Here is a 26,525-nt window from a genome sequence, read left to right on the forward strand (position 1 = left end):
TTTTTTTTTTTTTCCAAATCTGTGAAGTTACATTCACACAAACTATGTTAAAAGAATATTGCTAAGGTTGTAAATATAAGCACTCAAAAGTTAAGAAATGCCAGTATTAAGGTTGCCTGTGTAACCATAATTCACCCCCCCCTTATGCATATGATGCAGTCTTGAATTATTACTACTGCTACTTTTCCTTTATGCTGCTTTTCCTTGTGAGGGTCGCGGCGGCAGCATGGAGAGTAGGGAGGACCAGACCCCGTTTTCCTTCACAGCAGATTCCGGCTCCTCCTGGGGGATTCCCCAGCGTTCCCAGGCCAGCCAGGAGACAGAATCCTTCCAGCGTGTCCTGGGTCAGCCTCGGGGCCTCTGCCCAGTGGGACGTGCTCAGTAGAGTTCCAACGGAAACCTCCCAGGGGGCATCCTTATAACATGCCTGAACCATCTCTATCTGGAGGAATGGTGGCTCTTCTCCCAGGCCCTCCCATATAACCGAGCTCCTCACTCTGTCTTGGAGAGTAAGCCCAGCCACCCTGTGGAGAAACCTTATTTCCACCACTTGTACCTGTGATTTCGTCTTTTCGGTCACTACCCAAAGTTCATGACCATAGGTGAGGATGGTGATGTAGAGTGACCCGTAAACCAAGGGATTCATCCAAGAACTCTGCTCCCACTTCACCACCACAGATCAGCACAGAGCCCGCATCACTGTCGCCACCTCACCAATCTGCCAATCAATCTCCCGCTCCTGCTTGCCATCACTCATGCGCAAGACCCTTAGATACTTAAACTCTTCCACGAAGGGCAGCTACTCCCCCTTCACCTGGGAGGGTGATTACATAATATTTTGCCTCATTCCATGCACAGGATGAACCTACTCCAGGGATCCTACTCAAGGATTTGTAGAAAAGGAGACTGTTGCATGTAGGACCACTTCCTGATTTTTTTGCACAAGTCAGGTGGTGTGTAGTGAATGAGGTAGGAGATTGTGAGAAGACAAAGAAGGATCTCGTGGTTAAGGCAGTTGAATGCTGTCCTGTAGAATTGGATATTATCCCTGCCTTTTGATACAGGGTTTCTTTAGCATGCTAGGCAAGTCACGTCAACTAAACTTTTCACAGGTAGTTGTTGATTTTCTGGTTGCCTGACTTGAGACCTTGGGGTCTGATTTACAGAAGTGCTGAGCTCTCAAAGCTGCAACTGAAGTCAATGAGAGTTGTGCTTTGAAGTTATAAAGAGCTAAGGACTCTGAAAAATTAGATTCAAAGTGTTTAAAATTGAGCATTCAAGCTTAGTGGAAACTTAAGCTTCATCTTTCTGTGACTCAGTTCCCCAACTATTAAATGAAGATAATACCACCATGTCACCTCAGAGCAGTGTTGTGAAGGTAAATTAATAAATGTTTGTGAAGTACGCAAATCTTATAGTGATGAATGCTGGAGAAAGGCCCATGAGGAAATTTAATAATTCAATTTTAAGAAGAGGGTTTGAATAGTATGCGGTAAATAAAGCATTGAACAATGAGGAGAAAACAAAGTAAGTGAGCATCATCCAACCTGCTCAGTAAGGAAGGTCCTGTTGACAAAATAGAGTCTGATCATGTAATGAAAGGCTGCATTGTAATCTGTAGGCACGAGGTGGCCAAATTAAGGTTGCACAGGTAAACGTAATTCTAGCACTTTTCAGCGTTTGAGTGTTTGACCTTGCAATGTCAATCATGTTCTTTTAATGTAGTTTTCTTGTATTATATAGATATAAAATCACAGCAAAAGTGGTCCGTGAGAAAACACCAGATATGACTAGCACTCTAATAACAGAAAAAAAAGATATAAAAATAAAAAAGGTATTGTTTCTGGTAATGGGATGGTTTCTGCAGAAAACCTGGTTTCTTTACCTGCTGTTAACCGAAGACTTGCAGAAAACTTTCTGTGGTTAACTGAAGGCCTGCTGCCAGGATCAGTGATGTAAAATGCAGATGATGTAACACAACTTTCCATCCTTTTAGGATGTAATCTACTGTGTGATATGGGAAATCAGCTGGTAGGGTTGGGCAGTGGTTTTTTCAGGGTATGTAAAGTAAAAAGGAGTATTATAGACAGTAAATTGTATTACTGCACATTCAATTTTATCCTATTAATTGTTGACTCTTGACAACTTAAAAATCAAGTTGAAAGCAAAACATATTTATAGGGGCCAATTTAATTTTGGAAAAAAAATTCATAAGTTTATTATTTTTAATAAAGATCACACATTTTCTTTCTCTTTTACCTCAGAAATATCATACAAGATAAATTTGCAGCAATAGTTTACTCAAGAGTTGAATTTGATAAGCCCTTTTGCTACCGCTAACAATGGTGTAATGTCACCATTTACAGCCAATGGTTCTTTAACCTGTGAGGCAGCTCCTCACGTATGTGACATCTCTAGAAGGATACAGCTCTTTCAGGTATATGTGGTCACTGAGGCCACTCAGCCTGCAGTACAGGTAGTAGAACAAAAAAATAAACATGGCAACTGTTAACTGTAATGTCTGTCTCTGTTCCTACCCAACTTCGATGGGCCTGTTTAACTGTGGAGATGGAAGTATGTAGCAGGTGAAATGATATTGGAGTTGAGGAGCTGTGGTAGCTGGGAAGCTCCCAGATTTTTGCGTGCACTGCAGACCTGCTCCCTAGCTTGAAAATTGAAGCCAAAGAGCAGAAGAGTGGTGGCTGGCTCCTTTTAAGTTTCATTGTTTAGAGCAGATGTCCATTCTGTTCTGTGCTCCCATAGGAGAACACATGCCTCAAAGGATCCTACCATTATTCCTCTGGTAAGTGAGAGCAAAGGACAGAGAAGGAAAGCCACTAGTGTATGCCTGTCAATAGTCCTGATTTGGTTGGAACATTCCCAGGTTTTGAAAACTTCTTCTGGGAAACTGCAATCCCGGACTCTGGCAAGCAGCTACTCAAAAGCCCATACCTTTTTCCTCGCCAGCTTGCTTCTCTTAGGTGCAGACAGCTACAGCCTAGCTCTGGCTTCCTACAGAGCTGCCTGTAGAACTGTTCCCAGCTGAACAAGGAGCTGGAAGCTAGGTTTTTGCACTGAAGAGAGAGACATGCAGTAGGTAGTAGTCCACTGAGCAACAGGGAAAGAAGCCTGCACACGTTTGGGGGAGCAAAAATAGTCAGCAGGGGATAGATGTCTCAAGTTATAAGGGGAGGTTATGGACAAGAGGAAAGAAATCAGAGCAGTGTTGTTATCAGGGTATATTTTAAATCAGCTAGCGGTCTGGGAACTACTGGAGTGTTCCATGTGCACTTTTGTGAATATGAGAGGATTTCTCTTTCCTTTTTTTCTCATGTTGTATGAAGAAAATAACCTGCTCAGAGGTTACACAAATATGTCCTCCAGTTGGGGGTCTGGCAGCTCCTGGGCTCCTGCTGGTTTGGAGAATTGTTGCTAACTCCAGGAGAGTAGGGGAGAGAAGAGAAAAAAGTATGGCCACAGTGGGGGTTGTGGGGGAATGTGGAGAAGAGAGGGAAGGAAGGAGAAAAGCAGTGGGGAAGGAAATGGGAAAGACTGAATGTGAAGGATCTGGGAGGGAAAATGCAAGGGGAAAAGCAAAGAGAAAGGGAGATAAACTGCTAAAGAATGAAAATGTGGGAGAGAACACTGTGAGGCTAAGAGAGGGGGCTTCACAGAGGGGCAGAGACTGGAAGAAAGAGGCAGAGGAAAATAGGACAGCACTCTGAGAAAGCTAGTGGGGAAAAAAAAATCACCAAAATGCATAAAAAGAAAAACTTGAGGACGGAATAAGAACAGACAGAAACAAGAGGGGAAAGTGAATGAGAATTTTTTTTGCAGAGTTTAACACAAAAGGACCTGATCTTGTTGTGGCCTTTAGGTGTTACTAAATTATAAATGGTACATAATAAAGAATGGATAATTAATATATGAGATGTAGAAGTAAGAACAAGGAGGGAGGGGAGTGTCCGTGTGCGTGTCCGTGTCCAAGTACAGCTCAAGTTACAGATGAAGATGGCTTCCAGGCAGAAACCTGTCCCTTTAAGTCAGTCACTAGTATAATTCTCTGTGCTATGCATCAAAAGTCAAAATGAAATGTCTTGCTGCAGAGAAAAGGAAGTTAGGGTGGGATTTTCAAAAGTGCTCAGCATTGGTCTAACTCTGCTGCTGTTGAAGTCAATCCCATTGGTTTAAATGGGAGCAGAATTATGGAAGTGATAAGCGCTTTTAAAAATCCCACCCTTAATTCCCAAATGAGGGCTCATACAATTGAATTCTCTTAAGGACAAATGATTCCCCACCTGCCCAACCTGGAGAACTCTGTAGCTCCTTGGCCCAAAAGAAGGGACAAAGTTTTTATTTAAAGATGCAGTTAGCATTGTAGTGTAAGGCCTTGTCTACACTGGCAAGTTTCTGCACAGTAAAGTAGCTTTCTGTGGTGTTACTCCCAAGGTGTACACACTGCCCAGCCACTCAGTGCGCAGAAACTGCACAGTTGCAGCATTGTTAAAAAAAAAAAAAAAAACTCACCCCAACGAGAGGCGTAGAGCTTTCTGTGCTAGGGCTACTGTGCCACAGTGCCAGTGTAGACACCCTGGCGATTACAGCACCTGCCATTGGCCTCCGGGGAGTGCCCCACCATGCCTGTTCTCGCTTCTCTGGTCATCGGTGTGAACTCTGCTGCCCTGCCCTCAGGTGACTACGCCTTAAATTCCTTGGGAATTTGGAAAATCCTCTTCCTGTTTGCTTGGTGATGCGTTCAATGTCTCGGCGCATCTTTCCAGGTGGCCATGCCTGCTCCATGCACCAGGCGATACCCAGCTTGGAGTAGTGTCAAGCTGCTGGACCTCATCAGCATTTGCAGAGAGGAGACTGTCCAGTCCCAGCTGCACTCTAGCCATAGGAATTATGATACCTATGGACAGATTTCATGATACGTGACAGAAAGGGGCCATGACCGGGACACACTGCAGTGCAGGGTCAAAGTGAATGAGCTGTGGAACGCCTACCACAAGGTGCAGGAGGCAAACCGCTGCTCTGGTGCTGTGCCCACGAGCTGCTGGTTTTACAAAAATGTGGATACGATACTCTGGGGAACCCACCTCCACTGTGAAGGCCACTGTGGATACAGTGCCAGTCAAGAGCCAATCGAGCCAGGAGGAGAAAATCTTGGACGAGGCTATGGAGCGGGAGGGGGACCTAGAGGCAGAGGATGACTTGGAGGTCAGAGATGCATGCAGCCAGGAGCTCTCCTCTACCCTGGAGGAGGCTAGCCAGTCACAATTGTCGGAGCTTGGCGAAGCACAAACAGGAGAAGAGAAGACCCCTGGTGAGTTGCTTTGATTTTGAGAATCGCTGAAGCAAGTTGTTAGGGGCAGGAGGGTTGCAGAAAGTAGGCTTATGTCTGTATGATGTGCGTATCACCACATACCTAGTCTGAGCGGTGGAACAGGGTGTTGATTGACTCCCTCACTTCACAGGATTCTGCCTCAGAGATCTCCACAAAACTCTCATGGAGATACTGGGCAATCCACTGCCGCAGGTTCTTTGGCAGAGCTGCTTTGTCTCTTGCCCCATTAAGGGTAACTTTCCTGCGCCACTCTGCCATCACTGGGGGAAGAAGGGGACACAGGCAAGCTGCATAAGGGCCAGGGTGGAAGCAGCAGTCTTGAAGAAGACCCTCCCTTGATTCCCTGCTTACCCTCAGCAGCGAGATATCTTCCATAATGAACACAGCCTGTGGAAAATGTGAGGACAGTAATGATTATAAGGCCCCCCCTACAGTGCTGGCTCTCCACAAGAGCCCAGTGCACAGTACGGTCCTGGAACACAGCTTTCCTCATTCCCTGCTGTTACTCACCATTTTGGGGGTCTTGTGGCTCGTTTGCTTGCCTGGGGTCAGCCAGTTAGTGACAGATATGTGAATAGTGGCTGTGCTTTAAATCACTGCATCCGTGGTCTGTGTGTTGCAAACAATACTGCTGCTGTAAAATGTTGCATTTTGGTTTCACAAAATGACCTTGGAGCCCAGCCTCCCTCTTTATCGCCAACTGAACCTCTGCACAGAATTAGAAAGCGGCCACAAAGAACTAAAGAGGACTTTCTGCATGATGTCATGATGCACTCTGCGGCAAAAAACAAGAATTGAAGGAGTGGTTGGACAGCAAGAAGAGGGAACAAAAGGAGAATGTGGCACGCCAGAACAAAGCCACGGAGCGGCTCTTAAATATTATGGAGCACCAAGCGGACATGCTCCAGGCGCTACTAGCACTGCAAACCAAGTAGCTCCGCGCCCACCTTCCCCTATAGCCACTGTTGCAAAACTCTCTCCCATGTGCCCCCCAGACACCGCCAACACACCCTTATCAACCTTCTGGCTCCAGTCTGTACCCGCTGCATTCCACTCCTGCCCCATCACAGTCCAGCCCTGCGGACTACCAGTACCGACTGCACTCAACATCTATCCCTCTGCAGTTTAGCCCTGCTGAAGTACAGTATTCGCTGCACTGTACTCCAAAGAGGTTTCATATGATACCTGGACATATACAAATCTTTAACCTCCTCCAGGGATCCTCCCTTCCCCCATCCCCCACAGTGCTGATGTGTTTTATTGTTTGTCTCTCTCCTCTGGTGGTTGTTTTTTAATAAAAGAATTATTTTGGTTTGAAAGCAATCTTTATTCCATTAATTGAAAGCAAACAGAGCCCTGCAAAGCAACAGGCAATTTTCTTAAACCTTCATATTGCATCATCTGCACTAATCACAATCACCGCATAGAATTACAAGCACTGCACTCCTGAGCATGGCAACAAATATTAGTGGCTTTCAGCTTCAAATTGCTACCTAGAGGCATCCCTGATCCTTATGGCCCCGCGCAGTGGCCTTCTAATAGCTCTGGTCTCTGGCTGTTCAAATTCAGCCTCCAGGCCCTGATCCTCAGTGGTCCAGCCCTGAGCTTTCACCCTTCCTTTCACAAATATTATGAAGCATACAGCACGTGGCTATAACCATAGGAATATTGTCATCGGCCAGATCCAGCCTCCCACATAGGCAGTGCCAGCGGGTCCTTAAACGGCCAAAAGCACATTCAATAGTCATTCTGCACTTGCTCAGCCTGTTGTTGAACTGCTCTTTGCTTCTGTCAAGGTTCCCCATGTATGGCTTCATAAGCCACAGCATTAAAAGGTAGGCAGAGTCTCCCAGGATCACAATGGGCATTTCAACTTCCCATATGGTTATCTTCTGGTCAGGGGAGAAAGTCCCTGCTTGCAGTTTCACGAACAGGCCAGTGTTCCAAAAAATGCGTGCAACATGCTCCTTTCCGGACCAGCCTGTGTTAATGTCTGTGAATCCCCATGGTGATCCACAAGCGCCTGGAGAACTGCTGAGAAGTACCCCTTGTGATTTATGTGCTAGGTGGTCTGGTGCCAGAATTGGAATGTGCGTGCCATCAATCACCCCTCCACAGTCAGGGAAGCCCATTTGTACAAAATCATCCACAATGTCATGCACATTGCCCAGAGTCTCGGTCTTTGGGAACAGGATGTGATTAATGGCCCTGCACACTTCTGTCAACATGCGTCCAACGGTCGACTTTCCCACTCCAAACTGGTTAGCGGCTGGCTTCCACAGTGCAATCGCCACACGCTTCAACAACAAAAGGGGCAGCTCTCATTCTTGTGTCCTTGTGCCACAGGGCTGGAGTGAACTCATCACACAGTTCCATGAATATGGCTTTCCTCATCCAAAAGTTTTGCAGCCACTGCTCGTCATCCCAGATGTGCATCACAATGTGATCCCACCACTCAATGCTTGTTTCCTGAGCTCAACAGCAGCGTTCAACTGAGGTCAACACCTCCATGAATGCCACAATCAATCTTGTGTCGTAGCTACTACGCGCGGCAAGATCAATGTCAAGCTCCTCTTGCCTTTGTAGTTTAAGGAATAACTCCACTGCCACTTGTGACGTGTTAGTGGAGTGAGTAGCATATTAGTCAACAGTGTGGGATCCATTCCTGTAAACCGAAGAGGCAGAGGGCGCAGTACACAAACCGTTGAAAGATGGGGCCAAATGCGGACGGAAGCACAGGGATTGCTGGGATGCGAAGCAATGCATCACAGGGCATTGGGACGGGATCCAGGATGCCCCGCGACCGCCTCCATCTTCCCACAACTCTTAGTGGCAGAAGAGGAAGAGGTGCTCTGTGAGAGAGCTGCCCAGAGTGCACCATTCCGAATACCACGGCAAGTGTGAGCACGCTATTGCGCAGGCAACTGTCAATGTGAATACACAACAGCGGTTTCCCTTCAGTGCTCTCTGAGCGGTGATGTAATTCTGCCAGTGTAGATGTACCTTAAGAAACACAGACAATCTATACTATCCCACTCCCGTAAAGAATCCAGGATGTAGACTTCCTGATTTCTTTGCTAAAAGGAATGAATTCACAATCACAGTAAAATAACTTTAAAAAAGTAATTCTGTTTTCAAACCGTATTTTCACTCTCCTGTAGGTTTCTCAAAAATGGGTCTGGTGGGCAAAAAACTCTTACTTGGGCTCACCGCAGTGTGCCTTTTTATTTATTTATTGAGGGATTTTTGTTTTATCAAAACTAATGAGTATTGTTGATTGAGGGCCTCATGAAAAATGTATCTTTGGGAGGGAGGAAAAATGCCAAGCAAAGAATGGCAAAATATTTTTTATGCTCACGTAATTAAATAGTTAATTTTAAAACTTAAAATATGCTATGGGCCTAATGCTCAATGGGGACAAATGTCTTTCAAGTATTTGAAAAAATATGAAGAAGAATTAAGTTAGGATCATAGAAATTGCTAAGAAGGATAAGAATTATGGTCCATCTAGTCCAAAATCTTGTCTCTGACAGTGGTCAATACCAGATATTTCAAAGAAAGACTGAACAATCTCCATAATGACAATAATGTACTCAAAGGGGAAGTATATTTCTGTCTCCTGTTTAGTGGTTTGATTATGCCTTGATGACAAACAGTTTGTGCCTTACCCATTTTTTATTGTATCTAAGGCAGGGGTGGGCAAACTTTCTGGGCCAAGGGCCACATCTGGGTGGAGAAATTGTATGCAGGGCCGGGGCAGGGGGTTGGAGAGCAGGGCATGGAAGGGGGTGTGGTGTGCAGGAAGGGCTCAGGGCAAGGGATTGAGGCAGAGGAGGGGTGGGAGTGAATGAGGGGGCTCAGAGAAGGGGGTTGGGGTGTAGGAGGGATGCGGAGTGTAGGAAGGGGCTCAAGGCAGGGGTGCAGGAGGGATGCGGAGTGCAGGAGGGGGCTCAAGGCAGGGGTGCAGGAGAGGTGCAGACTGCGGGAGGGAGTTCAAGGCAGGGGGTTGGGTGCAGGAGGGGTGCAGGGAGTTGAAGTACACAAGGGTGCAGGGGGCTCAGGGCAGGGAGTTGGGGTGCAGGAGATGTTCGGGCTTCGGCCCGGTGCCACTTACCTAAAGCGGTTCCGGGGTGGTGGCGGCGCGCAGCGAGGCCAGGGCAGGCTCCCTGCATGCTTGTCCTGACCACATGCTGCACCGCTCTGGGGAGCGGCCGGAATCACATCCCTGTGCGGCCCCTGGGGGGAGGGGGCCCACAGGGTACCACACGCTGCCCTTGCCAGGCCTCCAGGTACCTCCTCTGAAGCTCCCATTGGCTGTGATTCCCTGTTCCTGGCCAATGGGAGCTGCAGGGGTGGTGCCTGGAGGCAAGGGCAGCGCATGAAGCCCTCTGCCCTCTCCCCCTCCCCCCCCGGAGCCCCAGGGATGTGATGCTGGCGTGGGGCCTGTGGCACCATGGGGGGCAATCCTGCAGGCAGGAATGCTGCTACTTTTTTTTTAATATATGGATATATCTTCTTAGTGTTGATGTCTTCAAAACAATCAATTTATGAATGGGAATATGACTTGGAAGAATATTAATTAATAGTAACTTTGTGTATTCTTTTGAACAATGTTTCCCAAATGATTGGTACTAAGCCACTGATGTCTTCCAGGAAGGGTCTAGGTGTGTCACCTGTCACCCTTCCAATCAGATCCCGCCTCCATGTGTGCCCCGAAGCACTAACCCTGGCTTCTCTCTTCTGCTGGGCTGGGGCAGGAGGCAGCGATGTGGGGAGCAAGATCTGGGCAGCTGCAGCAGCTGCGTGGAGGAAGTGGCCGGAGCTAGTGAATGGACAGTTAGCAGCCTGTTAGTGGTCGCAGCCCAGCCATGGGGGAAGAGGGGCTAGCTGGAGGGCCCGGGGGAGAGCAGGACTGGGAGACCAAGGGCAAGGGGGCTGGGGAGAGCCAAGTGTTGGCTTGGGGGCTAGGATGGACTGGGGAGGGAGGAGCAGGGGGCTGTAGGACTGAGTGTAGGGGAAGCAGAGGAGCTGAGTAGCTGAAAACAAAATAAAAATGTCTGTTGCACAGTTGCATGATTTAAAAAAAAAATAGTATTTTTATTTTTTTTTACACACACACACAACCCACCAGGGATCTACCAATCATCCGTTCCCCCTCCCGACTCCACACACACACACCGGGAGTCGGGGGTGGGGGGATGGACGATTGGAGGATCCCTGGTGGGTCACCTTAGTAAAAAGTTTGGGACCCACAGCCTTAGAATATTAGGTCAGCTTGGATTGACTGTATGGCTGTCAATCATACTGTTTTACAGTATAATCGGCTATGACCCTTTGTCTGAGAAAATAAAAACTCACTAGTCAGCCTCCAACCCTCCCCAAGAACGTGAATTAGTGATACTTACCTGTAGAATATTCCACTTGAAGTTAAATATCTTTCTTTTTTCTAGATGTATTCTTATAGATGTCAAGCAACAGGAGGGTAGAAGGGGGCCTTTTGGCCTAATACTTGGATTGAATCCAAGTTCTTGATATTGACATGACCTTGGGTTAAAGCCAAATACTTTCTGTATCTCATGAAATTCTTAGTGAGTTAAGGTCACTTTTCCTACTGTTATTTGGTCTAATCTTGTCAGAATCTTACCTGTGCTGCCAGCTCATAGCAGTCAAAAATCACGAGTCAGGCCCAAAAGAATCATGAGATTGTTAAAAGTAACACCTTTTCCTCCTCTCTGGTGTTTGAAATTTCAGGGTTCATGTTTCCCACCTTTTCTTTGCAACCAGGAGGTTAGTGACATGACTTCAGGAGGTGGATCTTTCAGTAGAGCAAAATATCACAAGACTCTCAATAGAAACACCAGAATTAGCATAATTGCTAAACTCACTGATGGCTTATTTACCAGGTAATAGGTTTCCTTTCCTTTTTTTTTTTCAATTTATTTTTTATTTATGATAAGACTCCATTGAAAATGGAGTTTCATCAGATTAGTTTATGGAAAGTGGGTGGTGGTAGGCACATGCTGTATGACGGGGCAAGAGACTTATCTCTTCAGGCTATATATAAAGTTATTCTGATACAGTAGCGTATTCAGTGTCATCTTTTAGTATTTTCAGTGTATTTGACAAATTATCATTTTTATTATCATTTTCCTCCTTCCATATTGCAATTCAATAGCCTCTCTCCTTTGGTAAAGTTTGAGTTTCTGCTAGTCAGCACTGAGTAGCTCAAGATTGTGTCAGGGTTCTGCTCGCTTGGAGTAGCTTAATGACATCTTGCTAGATAGGACATCAAAAGTAAATCTTTGTTAATTGACTCCATGCACCTAGTTGTCCTCCTTTTGTGGTGGCTGTCATGCTGTCTGGAGTGGCTCATGACCGTGAGTGCCTACCTTAGGGCAGACATCGCAAACTGGCAGTATGTTCTATAATTCGTTTTCACCAGCATATTAACAAATGTGAACTCCCAAAGTACTGTAATAGTCTTATATGGAGTCACAGCCAGGCCTCTCCAGTCTAGACTCCAGTCTATTTTTCCACCCAGGCAAACTGGACTATGTGATTAACAAAAAAAAAATCACAAAATATTCCGGTTGCACCCAGTCCAAAGAGAGCAGGTCAATTTGCACCCCAGATCTCACATTAAATACAATGCTGGCAGCCAAGGTGTATTAGTTGAGAGAAAAAAGGAGTTGTTCAGAGGTTAAAGCAGATGAAAATATATGTACGGATGAGTCACAGTCTATAACTTTGAAAGGTAGCAAAGATGTAGTAATCTGCCAGTTCACAAAATTTTTTTAGGGCTACGTAGAGTAACTCTGGGGACCTTAAAAAGAAAAGGAGTACTTGTGGCACCTTAGAGACTAACAAATTTATTAGAGCATAAGCTTTCGTGAGCTACAGCTCACTTCATCGGATGCATCGAGAGCTGTAGCTCATGAAAGCTTATGCTCTAATAAATTTGTTAGTCTCTAAGGTGCCACAAGTACTCCTTTTCTTTTTGCGAATACAGACTAACACGGCTGCTACTCTGAAATCTGGGGACCTTAGTCTTCTCTTTCAGTTAGAATCCAAACAGTCCAGAGATGAAGAATTCTTCCTTGTATCCATATTTATAGCTTCTTGTCACACAAACCAAGCTGACAGCAACAGTTCCCACACAGGCCCCTTCTTCCGGAGGGTGGGGAGGTATGCACTTTACAAAGTCTTTGATCCTTGATCTCGCACAATGGCTCATTTTTGTTTAATGAACAGGATTTAACGTCTTGTAAGAAACCATCATTTGCATTCTTTCTTGTTTGATGGGTTACTTAGTTATAAGGCTATATACAATGCAGATGTTTGCTGTTATGTTCTGACTTGGGGTACAGCTGAGTGAGAACAATGTATGCAGCATCCTATAAACATTTTATAAAACACTAACCACATTCTTATAATCTTAACATATGCTATTTATTTTGATAATGCTAACACACAGATAAGCAAGACTGGTTTCTAACTATGCACTTGTAAGTGTTCAGTGAGGCCTGGGGCTTTGTCATAAGCTGGCACCTGGTCTGCCAGCCTCACGGTGGCTATAAATCTTCTCTCTCTGTTTATCTTGTATCATTCTGCTAGAATATGAAAGATAATTTCCTGTGGTATGCTTGTTCCCTATCATAAATACTTGTTCACACTTCGAAAATTATGACAAAAATATCATTCTATCTAAGCCACAAATCCTTGACCTTCTTTTTTTTAAATTTATAATACTCTTGTGGCTTTGACAATACTCTTGTCAGCTTACCAGAAAGAATATTTTTGAGCTCTTAGTATCCATAGTATTGTCAAGTAAATACAGTTTGTGAACATTCTCACTTTGTATTACTCAATGTTTGTGTTGAATTATGAGAGATCTGCTGACAGATTTCCTTTATTAGCTGTGGCATATAGCCCATAACAGTATTCTTACTAGCTCTCCCCCTACGTGTGCTTTCTCACCCTATACACGCTTTCTTTTACACTACTGTAGGCATAGAAGTTGAGGTTAACATTAACTTTAGTGAGTTGCTGGCTAAATCCCCCCTCCCCCCCGTCAGCTTTGAAATCTCAGAGTGTTTATTCTAGAAAGATTTGTAGGGACTCTGGTCTTATTTTTAATTGGTATCTTTAGTTGAGTTGTGAGGATGAGATAATGGGAGAGAGTTTTTAGGTATTGGTCTGTCAATGATTATTGATAACAAGTTACCATAATCAGCTAAACTGTTGACAGAGTGATTTAATGGTTGAGCAGCAGAACCCATCAGACATATCTGGACCTGCACTAGGTCAGCTCCCTAACGGATCTTCCCCCTGAAAGAAGCTGACCTTAACCTGGAGCAAGAAGTGGTCTGGCTATGATAAAGATGTTACCTTCAGACCCCCAACTCATAGACCAAAGATAAGATCCAGCGTGTGTCCTGCTATGAATTGAGTTGGAAATTTTGTGGGACAATCCTATGATTTTTAAGCTAGCCATGAGATCCCATTTTGATGTGAACACTGAAATCCAGCAGAAAGAATAAGTATTGATTATTCCTAGTTTAGGCTGGATATCAATCAGAACTTCTTGACAATAAAACCTGAGACTTTACAAATGTCTCCCAAGGAAAATTGTGAGAGTCCCATCACTAGAAACTTTTAAAACAAGTCTGAACAAAGTCCTAGGAAATATGCTGTAAAGAGCAGGGATGGTGATTAATTGGAGAGGGTTCAGAGAAGAGCCACAAGAATGATTATAGTACAGTATTAGAAAATATGCTTTATAGTGGTAGACTCAAGAAGCTCTATCTACTTAACGAAAAGGTTAAGGGGTGACTTGATCTCAGTCTAGAATTACCAACATGGGCAACAGATATTTGATAATGGGCTCTTCAGTCTAACAGACAAAGGTATAACAAGATCCAGTGACTGAAAGTTAGACAAATTCATACTGGAAATAAGGTGTAAATTTTTAACAGTGAGGATAATGAACTATTGGAACCAGTTACCAATCAATGGTTGTGGCGGATTCTCTATTCCTGACTATTTTTAAATCAAGATAAGATGTTTCTTTAAAAGATATACTCTAGATCAAAAGGAATTATTTTGGGGAAGTTCTATTGATCGTGTTATACAGGAGGTCAGACTAGATGATCACTTCTGGCCTTGGAATCTATGAATCAATGCTGCATTGGCAGGGTATTGGAGCATCTTACATTAAGGGGTCTATTTCAACATAACCATCTGTGATTCTACTTTGTAAGTTAATTTTATTTTTATTACATAAAACTGCCTTTAGAGTGTATGTTTATGTTGCATGAACTGTGAACTCTGATTCCGGAGGTTAAAAACAGGAAACTTGTCAGTTCTGGGGAAGCTGAGTTGGGCCAACTGCATTGCCATTTCAGTTTCCTGGTTTATGGTCAGATAACTTCAGAATGTTTATAAATACTTGGTGTTTGTTAATTCAAGGTAAATATAACATTTTATTCTTAGAAATGAAGTTGCATATTAGCAACCAATACTTTCGGAACTTTTGCATAAATAGTTAACTTTTAAATTTCTCTGAATTTTTGCCAACAGGATTGATCGTAAAATGTCAAATGCTCATACAAATTATAAACTGGATGAAGCCCAGGCCATAATGAATGAGCTCCGAACCATAAAGAAAGCTATTTGTATGGGTGAGAAAGAAAGGCAGGACCTTATGCAGGTAAGAAACTTTCTACTGGATGAATAGCTGCAAAAATGTAGCTTCTCCTGGTCTCTGCTGTTTTCCCTTGTTTGTAGGTGCATAGGAATTGCTAAACTGAATCAGATAGTGGTCTGATCTAGTCTGATATTCTGTCGGACATTGATCAGAAGTAGAGGAGAGGTGCAAAACCCACATCATGGACAGATTATGCAGTAACATGCTTATCTGGAAAGTTTCTTACTCATCCCTATCCATTAGTGGTTGGCCTTTGTCCTGACCCTGAGAGTTTATATCCCTGAATCATTTATACACTAGATTGTATAACTAAATCTTATTATTCATATAAATGTCTCATCTTTATTTTAATCCATGTAAACTCTTGACTTCACGGATACCTTGAGTTCCACAGAGTAATTATGTTACATAAGAAAATATGTTCTTTGATCAGTTTTACATTACTTGTCTTTAATTTCATTTTGTGTTCTCTTGTTGTTTGTATAATGAAACAGGGAAAAGAAGGGAATGTGCTCACCCACTTATTATTTTATGTATCTCTATACCAGGTTTCCTCCTATCTTCTTTAAACTATTTTATTAATTTATCCTCATTTAGAATCTGTCCAGGCCTCTAATAACATTTTTGCCCCTCTTAACCATTACAGCTTGTCCTATGGTTTTTAAAAATTCACTGATCCACCTTTTTGGCTTCAGCTTCCAGTGGAGGAATACTAGTACTATGATGTACTCGTCCAGATAACTAGAATGTAATCACATATGATTGTATGAAGCCTCTTCATCCCTATCTCAACTATCATTAGGCATTAAGCTCTCCCCTTTGTTTTTTTTAAGTCTCAACTACATACCATATGTTAGCATTATGCACCTTATTAAAAAAAACCCAGAGAGACTGTGGGCTTGGAAAGATAACAAGGATAGTTCTGTTAAATCAGCTCTGCTGTATGTGCAAGGCAATAGCTTGGCTGCTAACTTTTAGGAGCCTAGTAAATTTAACATAGCCTTTCAAATGTATCTTTCATCTCTCTCTGCAATAGTTTCATCATGTTCTGTTACCTTGTGTTTGATTAAGTATCTGGGTATCTTGTAATCTTCTTATATTATGTTTCCATAGTTTAAAAATTATTCAGTCTCTGAAACATTGTCTAAGTAGGCAGAACAGTGAAGTCACTATTAAAAATTTCAGCCTTGGCAACTTCCAGTATATTTGCTATTTTGTATTGACCAACTTTTAAAATGGTTTTCAGCCTTCCACATGCCATGGCTAGTGAGAATAATTAGAAAAGCAATTCTTCCTGGATTCCATAATGCACATTTGGGGAAAGTAACTGGCAGTTTAAAGACTTGTGTGTGAGAAATCTTGGATCAGCTCAACTACTGGCCTTGTTTTAACTCTCCCACTAGACTAATTTTTTTTATTCTTGTGTCTTAACCCAGCAACACAGTGTCCACCTGAAAGACTGAGAAGTCTTGAGAATTGGACATTTAAAACAAACTTTAAGAGTGATAGCAGTGGCCTAAAAAGTACTATTAAGTAATTACAAATCTAGGATCAAGTTAAATATCATGGACTGAAATGGGTCCTCTGGCAAGCCTGGAATAGAAGTCATACAGAACAAATGAGACATTTAGGATGATATTGGTTGTTGGTTTTAGATCTGTTTTACTGATGAGAATTGAAGTTGTCACAATTGTACATTTCTTCCAGTGCATTTTATGGTCCAATAGTTTTCAGTATTCATTTGTTTCAAAATTAGTAGTTACATATTTTATTCAATTTCGGCATACTTTACAATCCTGACCCAATTTTAAGATTTAACAAAATAAAAATATTTAAATTTCAAAATATATCAGTCATGTAGAACCAGAATGAAGTCTGTTTAAAATTTTCCGTATTACTCTTGCATTTTAAAATCATTGCTTAGCAGGAGAAGGGAAAAAAAATCTCACTCACAATAAACACATTTTGGAAAAAGCAGTGGTTATGGAGGAATTGGGAGTTTTATGTGTAAACACTTCGTAAATTAATCCAGAAAGAGGAAAGAGAAAACTTCATAACTACCTCTTAATCTAAATCTGTAAGGTGTAGGCAGTGGACCTAAACATAGCAGAGGTGACTCAGTCTTCTGTAGGTGCTCAGAAAACTGTGGCTGTTGTAGAAATATGATAATTGGATGAGGATACGTGGGAGAGAAGTCTGAGGCAAGGAAGGAAGAGGTGGACAGATTTAAACTGGGTGCTGTGGTCAGAAATAATGCCATATATGTGGTGTCATTGCTCCAAAAAGATGGGGGAATGTTTATAAAAGTTTGTGTGCGTGGTTAGACTTCTGAGAGCTACTCTTCCCCCGTGCCTTCAAAGTGTAGATTTATATTGATTTTGTCTGCTCCAGTGTGTGTTTTTCTTTTTTAATTTTAACATCCATTGACAGCCCTGGGGAGATTTTCTTTTTTTTTTTTACTGGGTTGGGGGATTGAGTAGGAAATATTGAAGTTGAAGAGTTGTTTCTATCTAACATGAAGTACAGGTCTCTTGCCCCAAAATAGTATCTGATCGTGTGTGTGTATTTGGTATAGTGTCCCCAGGATAGAACGATGAAGTGGGAGAAGTTTCAGGCAGAAAACCCCCTACAGAAGACCCCTTACCCTACACCCAACACAGCTACATTTTTCCCATATCTTTGGAGATGAATGACTTTGAGCAGGGCAGTATAGATGACAGTGGGACCACACCATGTGGTAGAGCATGTGTGGGAATCGGAGGGCACGAGGCCCCTTTCCTCTATTAGCTTTCAGGAAGGGCTTTTTTCTTGCTTCTGTAGTTGTCCAACTGTAAGCCAGGGGGAGATGCCAGTAGTACCATGTTGTCTGCAGCTCTTTATGAACTACGGTTTGAGAACCACTGAGCTATATTGTGTCCTTTTTTTCTTAATAAATTGGGTGTGCCTAATAACTAAAGGTTGTTGCAAATTAGCAATCCCCATAGGAACCTAAAATCAGCAAACTGTGTTTTCACTGGCACTGAGCCTCTATAGTAGAATCAGATTAGTTCTTTGTAAGGTAACAGTCTTCTACCTGATGCTGGTCAGTATGGTCATAGTAGGTTAACTTAATTTTTTGATGGGATTTGTTAGTGTGGCTTGTCTCTTTTTGGGAATGTGTGGGAGAAGTTTATTTAAATATTTTATGTTTAATTTTTTCACAGTGGAGGATGCCAGTGGTCTCTCTCATGCATGCCAGACTGTATGTTTTTTGTTTTAATTGTGCCAAAAGAAAAAATCTTTTGAAAGGTTGCAGGAGTGGGTGAATAATCAAATAGTCAAATCATGAAATTAAAAATTGGCTATTTATCTTGAAGAGAAACTCTGCTTAATGGGAACTTTAAAAAACCCCAAATCATGTTGTCTAAGCTTGTATAAAATGATATTTGCTTTCTTCTTTTAATTAACATGTAATTTTAACAAAGTGAAAACTTGCCTTCCTACTGACAGTTGCCATTTTGCATGATTATGTCTTACCTGCCGTTCTCCCTCTGTGCTGTTCTACACCCTTACCGACACAGTCTGCTCAGATCCACAGATTTCACAATGCTATCCTTCCCGCAATCCAAGTGAAAAACCTCTCTGGCTGCATGGACCTTGCGATTGTAGAATCCAGGGGTGGAATTAACTGTGATTTAAAATTGAAGCAATAGGTGATATTTTTTCAGGATGGGTGAGAAATCAGTCACTGAGGAGTGTCATGTGTTTGACGCAGGGGCAGGTAAGACATGGCTCTGCTGTCTGTCCTGGAAGATGGCAGCTGCTGTGTATAAAGTCAGAGCTAATCACACCTCTGAAAACTGAAAAATTTGACAGATATTTCTTAATTATTTGTTGGTTTTGGATTTAAACTACATTAGTTTTAATATACACTTACATACAATATACAATCATTGGGGGTTTTTGGAAATGGAGCTTTCAAAACAAAGTTCCCATTTCACAGAATGAAATGATAAATTTGACTTTCTTGCAGGTAGCTTTTTTAATAAACATCCAATTATATCCCAATAGTAGAAAAAGTAGTGGGTGGAATAATTCTACTATTTTAAAAAAAAAAATGGACAACCAAAATTAGATTCTATTAGATCACTTTTTTAATGTTCTTTTTTAGAGCCTGGCGAAGCTAACGGATGGATTCAGGAATAGCTGTTGTATTACAGACTCTCTGCAAGGTCTCCAGCACAATTCTAGTTCACTCAGTGACTCCTGTTTACCTCAACAACACTGTGATGCTTGTTCTCAAACTGACATCACTGGAGAGGTATGTGTTCCAATGCGAGATGTTTGCTGTGGAAAATAAGCTGCTTTTGTGTTAGTCACATGATTATGGTTCGTTTTCCATTTTAATTCAAAGATATTTTGGCTGCAGTGGAATGGATGCTTGGAAGAAAATACTGTTTGTTTTTTTCTCCATTTTTTAAAAGAACCCATTTTAGTTTAATAGTATGCAAATAATGTTATGTGCTTTGTGATTCTAATCCTCAAACATGCAAAAGACCTTTGTGAAATGTGTTTACAAAGGAATCTGCTCCTCAGTTCCATCAGTCTGGGCTGAAGTGATCACTTTCTTACCATCGCCATGACTAATCGGCAGATGGCAAAGTAGATTTTGAATAATAGTTCCCCACCGGAGCGTTCACAAGCCTCCCAGTGTATGGTTTTGCCTTTTTATAGTGCAATTGTTGCCAGCTGTTCGCACCAAGCATCAAACTTTTACCAGTATTACAGCCATGCTGGAGGGGAAAAAAGAAAGGGTTGTAAGTGCCCAGTTTGACATTTGCTTCAAGGACTGGTTACCCTCTGAGCTGTCATGTTTCTTTACCACAATGGGTGAGTAGAAAGGGAATTTTTTATAAATACGACTTGTGATTGTGGTCTGTGAAACGTTTGAGGGAATTGATCTGGCACTAACTTTTTCTCACATGGTTCAAAGTGAGAGTCATGTGGTACAATTGGAAAGTCATTTGTTGAAATTGGTGGTGGGTCAGACTGCAGGCTCCTAGTTTACCAAAAGGATAATAGCCATATTCTCTGCTTCAGAATGCATACTGAGTACCATCCAAGACAAACCAACCACGGTATCTTTTGAAGACTATGTTTGTATAGTATACGTTTGGTTAGAAAATATAAATGTATAACTGCATAGGGATAACCCTTGCACTCCTGAATTTGAAAAAATATTCTGGAGTGGGGGAATTAGTATCAGTTGCTGGTTGAGTGTGGGAAATTGGTGGATTGTGTTACCTGTGCCTGAAGGTGCATAGAGTAGGATAGGCAACTGACAAGGGACTGGAAGCTCAGTGATCTGGTATGTATGGGGATCTAGAGAAGTTATAGCTATTAAGCTATATGTGGCTGGCTGGGAGAGGAACTGAAGCTGCACATGATGGAGCATATTGCCTGAGGAGGATTTGCAGAAGAGAGCTAGCTTTGCTACAGTAAGAATTGCAGCATGGTGACAATGCCGAAACCTTTTGATTCAAGAAGCAGTTGTAGCACATTGGAATAAAACTGTTTAATCTGTTTATTTCTTGATAAATTTAAGGCAAAGAGACATGGATTCCAGGGACTAAAATACTGAGTAATGCTTCAACATATAGGGAACATCTTTCTTTTTTGCTTTGGAAGCAAAACCCCAATGACTTTGCACTGAATTTTCCCATAAAATAAGAATACTACTGTGATAAGCAATTAAATATTGTACTCGTTTGATACATCCTGTACTTTACATTTTGAACTCTGACTTAGGAAGGTCTTGACAATGCATAATTAAGTGTTACTAACTCGTTTAATTTCCAGAAAGCCCTCTCAGTAAAAACAGCCTAACTTTACACTTACTGCACCTTTAGATAAGATATGAAATTGGGTTATTAATAAATTAAGAATCCAAACTATCTCTTGCAGACACATTTTTATTGGAAACATTGACAGGTTTTTGGTAAGCTTGGGTGGGGAGACTACATTTTATTTTTAGTCTTTTTACAATGTTTGTTACTAATGTGTGTTGTCTTTCTCCACCTTTCCTTCTCTTCCTGATCCTCAACTTCAAAAAAAAAAAAAAAAAAAAAAAAAAAAAGTTTTGCTTTGATAATAAAACAAGACTTGTGGACAAAGTAAGACTGAGCTGGCAATATGAAGAGGCCAAAAAGAGGTAAGTGAACTTAAGCCTGTTGTCTGTTCTTTGTGACTGAAGCTTTGGAAATATATTTGAAGCAAAGCAACGATATCACTTTCAGTGTACCTCCTGAATCAATTTTAGAAAGATTAATTAACTGAATTTGCTAGTGCTTAGTCCAGAGGGAATTGAGGTTTGCTGTAACATAACATTATCAGTAAGATTACAATATTTGTTTTGAGGGGAAAATCCAAGTGTCAGACATATCAGAAGCCCCATATACACTTACACAGTTTAAAATTGTGGTTTTAAAGTGACTTTGTTAAACCATCGCAAAACCCTGTGTGGACACTCTTAAATTAATTTAAATCCAATTTATATCTGTTTAGCTCTTTGGTAAACTTACAGGGCAAGTTAAACCAATATAACCAGTTTTAAGTCAATATAAGTATGACTGCATAAAGGTTTGCACTATTTTAACTAAATCAGTGTAGATAAGGCTTAAAACTCAAAGCGAGCTAGTGAAAACAAAACTTTCTTAACTGAACAGCAGTGCTTTTAAACTTTTAAGATCTTTAATTAACAAAGGGTGGTTTTTATTTTTAAAAACAAAATGTTTGAAAATTGGTTCATCCTTCACTAATTCCTTCGGTCATACCTGCTACCTAGTGATTTGCCTTTTTTTTTTTTTTGCGTTAGTGTATCAATGCTGCAGAATATAACACTATAAAAGTAAATTGGACACTCTTCTGGTTTATGCATCAAGAAAATTGTTAACTAATTTCTGTTTGCTGTGTTACTTAGCAGCTCTATTCTCCTCAAATTATGTGCTCAGTTACACCTGTGCAATTGAAGGTGATAGGGTAGCACTAGTATAAATGGTAATTTGAGGACAATGAGATTGCATCGCTGTAACTGTGCTTTTTATAGGTTGGGTTGGTAGCACCGTTAAGATTGCCCGACACCTCCCACAACCATGTGTTCAGTAGCATATAACTTAGCCAAAACTTAACCTTTGGGTCTGACGTTTTCCAAGCCAGCTGTCTGCCTTAGCTTAAATTTTTCAACATTTCAAGCAAAGTGGTTCAGGCATTTCTCAGAATGAGGCTAGAAAAAATAGATCTTTTGCTCATGATGATAAATTCTGGTGACCTTTTCTTTTGGTAGCTATAGCACCCCCATGCTTTGGAGAAGAGTCTTGACATTTGGCAGGGGGTGAGGGTAACACTGTGTCAGGGATTTGCTTTTTTTCCATTCCTGTGAAAATCAGAATAATCTTGGCCAAGTTTGAATAATTGCATTTCACACGTGCTTGATGGTGACTTGATAGAACTTCACATCTGAATTCTCTGAAGCTTCTATCCATACTGAGTATAACTCCAGCCCAGGCTGAGCGGGACTTGCCCTATAATTGCTGCTGTGGGCCACAGCTAAGCACCAGGACTGAAAGCAGGGAGACGGACTCATCTGTTCTCAGTTCACTGCTGCTGGACCCAGGAAGCAAGCAGCGGGAAGCGGTCTGATGTGAATGCAGAGGGCAGAAGAGCTGGATGTGGGAGGAAGGGAGAGGGAGGAAGTACATTGGGGCAAAGAATTGAGCAGGAGTTACTGGAGTTGGCTGGACAAGGAGACTGGGACTGGAAGACAGATTGCAAGGAACCTAGGGGGAGAGACTGGGATTGAGAGCCAGTGAGGATGGAGAACATGGGTAATGGAGGATGGGGGAAAAGGGGGAAAACTGATTAGACAAGGTTGTGAGAGTGGGGGAACTGGGACTGGGTGGGTGAGGAGGAACTGGGAATAGCTGAGCAAGGAGTATGAGAGGAGGAGTCCTGGGGGTGAGACAAGGACTTGCTGGGCAGTGAGACTGTGAGTAGGGTTAGAAGCCTGAGGAGTGGAGCTGGGACAGGCTAGGTGGGGAGAATGGCACTGGGACAAAGAGCCAGGGGTGGGAAACAGGCAGGCATGTTGCAAGGCACGGAGCAGGAGAAGTCTTGGATGGAATGGATGGGAGAGTCTGTGTCCCCCTGGTACACTCCCTCCAAAGGCTGGAGTGACCTTAAGATTCCTGAGCTTCCTCTGCTGCCATCAAATATCACTGAAACCCGCTGTCAGAGGGCGTGTTTAATCCCCCTCTATGCCGGGCTGCACAGAGTGGTGGTGCCCTGTCGCACTCCATGCCAGCAATGGAGGAGTTTGGGGTAGTGGTGGGACTGGGGGCAGAACTGGGGATGGGAGAGGAATTGGGGCTGAGGCGGAGTTGACCTGGGGGCAGAGAGGGAGCGAGGGCAGAACTGGGCTAGATGACGAGCAGGGGGTGGAGTGGAGCTGGGGCTGTGGCCAGAGCTGGGCAGGGGGTGGAGTTGGGCTGGGTGGTGCTCCCTACCCACCCCTCTCCCTTTTGGAGGCTGGCCCTGTCCCCACTGGACTTCCTGAACATTCCTCAGGTCTCCCTATGGGGGCACACCCCACAGTTTGGGGACCCCTTAGTTCAAATGGCAGAAGTCTGTGTGGGAGATCTAAAGGTTCCAACGCTACTAATCATCCACATAGGTGTCAATATGATGCTATTTGATAGAATTTTTGTTGTTTTTTTTAAAAGCAAGGAATTTACACACAACCTGTGTTAAAAGAACATTATTACAGTTGCAAAGTCAAGCATTTAGAAGTTAGGAAATGCCAGAATTAAGGCTGTCTGTGCACCCTTTGTGCATGCAAGCAATGTGATACAATCTTTAATAACATAAACATACACCTTTTTTCCACAGATCCTCTCCCTCTTTCAGTGCATGGTATGGACCTGATCTGGAAATGAATCAGGATCCTGTAGTGAAAGGGAGGCTATAGTCTCCAGGACCTGTTTCATGTGTACCAGAAGTTGGGAAGTGTGTAGTGAATTGGGCAGTGGATTGCAGGAAGAGAATGGAGGGTGTCATTGTTAAATTAGTTAAATGCTGCCCTGGAGAACAGGATTCTATCCCTGCCTCTGTCACAGAAGTCCTGTGTGATGCTAGTCAAATCACTTGTTTCAGGGCTGGTAGTTGGAAGAACTTCTATTTAATTAAAAAAAAAAAAACCCACTGTATTTTACTTCATCTCTAAGGTGCCACAAGGACTCCTTGTTGTTTTTATAAGACCTAATTTAATCTGAAATTTCGAGGGGGTAGGGGCTAGAAATTTAACTCTTTGATCTGGTTAAAAGTTTTTCAAGTTGTTGCTCCTTTTCATCTACTTCAAAGAGTTAAGGAATCCTGTTTTGTTTGTTAGGGCCAACACATATGTCACTTAATTGTCCAACTGTGATTGTGAGTTTGGAGGGAAGAAAAAAACTAAAATATTTCACTGGATTATTACTTTTTATATAATTGGGAAAACATGACTGAGGAATGATTCAAAAGATAAACATTTATAATGTACAGTTTTTTAACACATTGGTTACAAACCTGCTAAAAACATTGGCCTATTGGCACTCTGGATAGTGCAGCTAACTGCGGTCATAAACCTAGAGGGAAGTCCATAGGAATTAGAAAGGATCTTGGTTTGGGCAGCAGTGAAAGACCATGCTAAAACAGTCAACTTCTTCAAATCACCTTTGTCCGGCTTGTCCTCGTCCCTCCACGAATGCAAGTCAACGCCACACCATTTCATTTTGTTGTGAGCACGTTCTTTCCATTTCTGGCCAGAGTTTAGTCATGGGATCAGCCTGCTGGGGTCTGCCCAGCAGTCGCTTGTGGTCTCTGGGGATCCAGTCACTGATGCAGGTTGTCCATCTATTGTTTTGCCTGTGGATTACATGACCTGCCCATCTTCACTTGGCATCATACACTGCCTGCACTGCATAACTTCTGTAAATGCACTCATATATATAGTGCCATGTGACATGGTACAGAGAAATTAGTCAAAGGCCTTGCCCCATATTTACAGTCTAGGAGAGAGGAGACATTGATCAAGGATGAAGGAGAGAAGTGTGGTTTGTCCAATATAATATAATAGGGGTTATTTGTATCTTACTGCATAAATCATGTGGGATGGGGTGTTAATTAGATTTTCTGAGGTACAATCAGATATTCTACATGTCCTTCCCAGAAATTTTTTTGTTTGATGCCAGTAAAAACATATTGGTTGTTTCTTTGTGTTGTGGCATGTAGCACAAGAATAAATAGAAGGGAAATGCTGAGCGTTTCACTAAGTGTGACGTACTTGTGTTATCTGAACATCAATAAGAGACCTGGTTAAAACCTTTCTCTATGAACTAAATTTAGACTTTTTTTTAATCGAATAAAAAAGGCCTTCTGTTTTAAAAATATTTTTCTAAAATTGCCACAAGGATACAATTTTGCTATCCAGGGATAACAGCTTTGACAATGAACTGTTGTTCAACAGAAGTGTGTTAGTTGCTTTTAAAAAGTCTTTATTTTGCCCAGTATAATGTACAGTAGTAATTGGCATTTTAAGTTTTGAGTGGAACTGCACAAAGCTCAGTATGCCCCTACCAGTTATCTCTGGTCACATTCTTCATTTATCATGCATTCCTTCCCTTTAGCTTGCTGGCATTTCTGTAGAGCTTTTGTCTCCACTAAATATTTTTGTCTTCAGCCTCGCTTGGCTGATGAAACATCTATTGTAACTGCACAGCGGGGGTGCAGGAATGTGCTATGTTGGATTAAAATCTACAAACTAGAAAATTAAAATGCTGCAGTATATAATAATTGTAAGGCATTTTAACATGACTCTTTGCTTCTTAAATGTAACATGGAATCAATCTATTATGCTGGTAGCACACAGTGAATCAGTACACTATACAAGTTCTTCTGTTTATTTGGAGGGAAAAAAAAGTTAACAGAAAATTTAAAATAGACTCACAGTGTAGGGTGGAAATCACCTCCCTTTTCTCTTTCTAAAAAAAAAAATGGAAAAAAAATAAGTGGTAATATATGGCATGCCATATACTACCTGTACTCCTACAGGGTCAGGAAGATAGAGCAGCTTCAGATAGCAGTAACCTTTTGGCTTTGCCATGTGTAAAGAAAAAAAAATACGATTTTCTGTTTGATTTACATGTTGTGTGCGTAGCCTCTTGGCACAGAAGTGCAAGTGTGAGATTTCAGATTGAGCTCCCTAGGGGGGAAAAAGACCCAGTAGCAGTAGAAAAATTTCCCTTGGCTAATTCTACTCCCTCCCTTCCCATTGAAGGTGATCTGAGTTGAAATCCCTCTTTCAAAAATTCTCATCCTGTACTATCCTGAGTAATTGACATTTACATAAATTAAGACATGCACAGAGATTTTCTACAGTTTCCCATATTGGATAATTCGCCT

The 26,525-nt window shown here is 42.2% G+C and overlaps 1 protein-coding gene across 4 annotated transcripts in view; it reads left to right on the forward strand.

Annotated features, from left to right (window-relative positions):
- The window catches only part of WWC3 (WWC family member 3), a 175,434-nt gene that overhangs the window by 81,032 nt on the left and 67,877 nt on the right, over positions 1–26,525 (forward strand). For all 4 annotated transcript variants that reach the window (XM_038370900.2, XM_038370890.2, XM_038370871.2 and 1 more), the window contains exons 6-8: positions 14,927–15,056; positions 19,204–19,353; positions 21,170–21,243. In XM_038370900.2, coding sequence (XP_038226828.2) covers positions 14,927–15,056; positions 19,204–19,353; positions 21,170–21,243 — 354 coding nt within the window. The remainder of the gene's footprint in view (positions 1–14,926; positions 15,057–19,203; positions 19,354–21,169; positions 21,244–26,525) is intronic.

This window comes from Dermochelys coriacea, chromosome 1 (genome assembly GCF_009764565.3).
Source record: "Dermochelys coriacea isolate rDerCor1 chromosome 1, rDerCor1.pri.v4, whole genome shotgun sequence".
NCBI classification, from domain to species: Eukaryota; Metazoa; Chordata; order Testudines; family Dermochelyidae; genus Dermochelys; species Dermochelys coriacea.